General features: G+C 51.6%; 1 protein-coding gene across 1 annotated transcript; it reads left to right on the plus strand.

The window, feature by feature from the left end:
* Positions 1-1,467: 1,467 nt before the first annotated feature.
* LOC112617447 (pregnancy-specific beta-1-glycoprotein 2-like) lies at positions 1,468-3,341 on the plus strand (the record flags this gene model as incomplete). Its single annotated transcript, XM_025374223.1, has 2 exons — positions 1,468-1,698; positions 2,982-3,341. Coding segments are annotated over exons 1-2 (424 nt in total), but the record flags the coding sequence as incomplete, so codon positions are not given.
* Positions 3,342-3,979: the final 638 nt, after the last annotated feature.

Genomic DNA, 3,979 nt, shown 5'->3' on the forward strand with positions numbered 1-3,979 from the left:
TGCAGGCAGCTCCTGCCCCACACACCTGCTCCTTCCCTGGGATCAGCTAAAAACACATCTCCCAGGGCAGCGCTGTTGCAGGTGACACCACACTGGGCGCTTTCCCCTCGTGACCTTTCTCCATCCTCGTCAACTCTTTCTGTCACTGCTCCCTAAATGTCCGCCCCTGCTCCATGTGTCCTGTTCTCTGGGGCATCCTAGGCCAAGCCTAGCGCTGACACAGAACAGCAGTTGCATAAGGGCCCACAGACTCCCTGGGAATCAGTCCGGCACCCTGTGACCTGTCTGCCCACTGCACCCCGTGGGGCGAAGAGCGCGTGTGATCATCACACACAGGCACCATCCAGGGTGTGGTCACCTACCCAGGGTTATCTCTTGGGAAGACAGACCTCTCTTGTGTCCCTACCGGCAGAAGAGGGTATAATTGTTCTTTGCTTCCAGAACACAACTCACCCCCACCCGCTCTCTCAGGAGTGAGCAACATCCCTCCAGAAAGGCTCTCTGGTGACTGTTTGTTCCTCCTCTACAGAGAGCAACTTGGCTAGGTCAAAACCCTCAGGACAGACCCCTGGGTATGTCAGCACATGGAGGGCTGAGCCCATCATGACCACAGAGTAAGTCAGGATGAATCTTTCCAGCTCTGAACGCCTGCTCTGTCCCAGGCTCCCCTTCCTGCATCTCAACGAGCCATGTTCCAAGGAATTCTTGGGTAACTCCCCACTTCCTCCTGCACCACCATAGGGAAGGTGTGGTAATCATAGGACAATCAGCTGGACAGAAAAAGAGGACACCAAAGATGGTCAGGAAGAAATGAGAAACCCTGAGCTCCAGCTCAGCCACCAGACCCCAGAGAGCAATAAAGTGACTGAGAACTGTACCTTTGACCATGGGACTCACAGCCCCCACTGAGCAACCACCACAGGCCTCTCCTCCCAAGAGGCATGAGAGATTCACTCTGAACAGCTCCAGGAAGCATAGTTTCCTCTGAGACACCCAGGTTCTGAATGTCCAATCTTGGAAGCTGCAACCAAGCTAGACACAACTAGAGAAAGAAGGGTCCCTGTCACCAGGCAACACACAGCTCACCCACAGCACAATGGGGTGTCCCTGTGACAGGGACCTGGTGCAGCTCCAGCCTCCTGCACTGAAGGGGAGAGCCAGATGGGGATGAAAGAGGGCAAAGGACGTGAATGTGCACCCAAACCCAGAGCCATGGGGACAGCAGGAGGCTGAGGTCCAGGACTGTGTTTGCCCAACCTACAGGGTATGTGTGTGACTCTGTGTGTCTGTGCGTGTCTCTTTTGTGTATGTGTTTGTGTTTCTGCACATAGTGTGGGTCGAGGTGTGGTGACAGAATCACTGCTGAAAAAGACAGAGGCCTCCACAATTCCCACTGACTTGACACACAGACAAAAGGAAAAAGAGAAGGAGGGACAAGGAGGCAAGACTGAGAGGGGAGGGGACAGAGAGGTGTCCTGGGCACATATCCCACCCATGAGCCTGAGAAGTGCTCCTGCCCCGGGAAGAGGCTCAGCACAGAAGGAGGAAGGACAGCACAGCTGACAGTTGTGCTCAGAAAGTTTCTGGATCCCAGGCTCATCTCCACAGAGGAGAACACGCAGGCAGCAAAGGCCATGGGGCCCCTCTCAGCGCCTGCCTGCACACTGCACATCACCTGGAAGGATCTCCTGCTCACAGGTGAGGAGAGAACTTCCTGGGAGAGGACAGGAGGAGGAAGCAGAATGATTGGATAGGGTTTCCTGGACAGGAATGTCCTGGACATCCTGTTCCTGGACAGGATGGCGTTCTAAGAAATAAAAGAAGCCAGCACTTTGGGAGGGTGAGGTGGGTGGATCGTGAGTTCAGGAGTTCAAGACCAGTCTGGTCAACACAGTGAAGCCCAGTCTCTACTAAAAATACCAAAAATTATCCAGGTGTGGTGGTGTGCTCCTGTAATCCTAGCTACCTGGGAGGCTGAGGCAGGAAGTTTGCATGAACCTGGGAGGCAGAGGTTGCGGTGAGCCGAGATCGCGCCACTGCACGCCAGCCTGGGCGACAGTACGAGATTCCGTCTCAAAAAAAAAAAAAAAAAAAGAAAGAAAGAAGAAACAAAAAACAGGAAAGAAGGCTCTGTTGCAGCCTGGATAGGGGAAAATACACCAGAGAGGGACAGGGGTTAAAACAGGAAAATCACATTGAACAGGAATTGGTAAGAGGTAGGAAAATCTCAAGTGTTCTGTTTTCCTGGTTAATCAGCACTGGACACCACATTTTGTAAAGTGATAATAATAACTATTATCAGATGACACTTCAAATGAAAATATAAGCAGGGCATGAAACACTGTCCTCAGCAAAAAACCTCAACAATTGGGGAAAGAAAAAAGAAACAACCTAGGCATGGAGGGCCCTGGGAACTCTCACATTTCCAGAAGTCTGCAGCCAGTCCCAGGCACTGGGGTGTAACCAAGATCACAAAAGTCACTGTCCTCATGGAGCTCACATTGTCATGGGAAGGAAGACAGACATGCAAAGAGATCTAGAATGTGAGGTCAGGTGTTGATAAGAGCTGCGGAGGGAGCAGAGCAGGGAAAGGTCAGAAAAGGAAGACCCAGAGTCTCTGAAGGAGGTGTCAGGAAAGAAGTCTAAGGATGCCCTGATGTGAGCAGGACCTGAGGGTGTTGTGGAGGGAGCCATGAAGATCCTTGGGGAAGAGGATTCCAAACAAAAATGCCGAGGTCAGAAGGGTTGAAGGAATGGGGGTCATGCTGCTGACCTTCACCCAGTAGGACAGTAGGACACACACATAAAGGGGTGTGTGTGTGTCCTACTGTCCCCTTTGTGTGTGTGTCCTACTGTCCTACTGGGGTGTGTGTGTATCTTCAAGGCTGATGATTGAAGAGATCTTCTCAGGACCCAGGGCCCAATGCTTTCACCCCCATACATAGGTCTCAATATTGACTGATGCTCTCTCCACCTCCTAGCATCACTTTTAATCTTCTGGAACCCACCCACCGCTGCTCAAGTCACGATTGAAGCCCAGCCAACCAAAGTTTCCGAGGGGAAGGATGTTCTTCTACTTGTCCACAATTTGCCCCAGAATCTTACTGGCTACATCTGGTACAAAGGCCAAAAAATGGACCACCACCATTACATTACATCATATGTGATAGACACTGAAACAATTATATTTGGGCCTGCATACAGTGAACGAGAAACAGTATATTCCAATGCATCCCTGCTGATCCAGAATGTCACCAAGAATGACACAGGATCCTACACCATACAAATCATAAAGCGAGGTCATAGGACTGAAGGAGTAACTGGACATTACACCTTATCCCGTGAGTGATTCCACATAATCCCTGGGTGTTGGGGGGCGGGGGTCACTTCTACTTTGCACACACAGAATTGTCAGGCCTAGACTGTGGCTGTGTCCCTCTCTGTGTTATGTCCCATGTTGGGGGTTTGGCATTTAGTGTAGGACACACACAGAGGAGACAACCTTCAGCAGATCAGAATTCCTTTCCTGCCTCCAGACCCTGAAGACACTTACTGCACAGGAAGGACAGTCTGATGGGGGGGGGGGGGGTGTTCAGCAGGAGGAGATCAGCCTCAGCCAAACACCTCATGCCCTCTTCATAAACTTGACCCTGAGAAAGACCCTGGAGAACTGAGTAGGGCTTTGCCTAAGAGGCCCCTTGAGATACTCTCAGAGAAGCTCAGTCCTAGAAGCCTCAACCCCAGACTCCTGTCCCTAAATCCTTACTCCAGATAAAGCTGAGGAGCCTGTGCCAGGGCTGGGTTGTGGCAGGGCTTACTGGAACCAAGGATTTACCAGCTGTTTGAGGACTGTGTCTCCTGGAGCTGCTCACCAGCCAGGGCTCAGCCCTCAGAGCCTCATCTGGGCAAGGACAGAGCTTTCTTCACCGGAGACTCAGAGTGGAGAGGACAGAAAGACAAGCTTTGTAGGCCATCAGTC

Source organism: Theropithecus gelada, unplaced genomic scaffold (assembly GCF_003255815.1).
Source record: "Theropithecus gelada isolate Dixy unplaced genomic scaffold, Tgel_1.0 HiC_scaffold_1751, whole genome shotgun sequence".
NCBI lineage: Eukaryota > Metazoa > Chordata > Mammalia > Primates > Cercopithecidae > Theropithecus > Theropithecus gelada.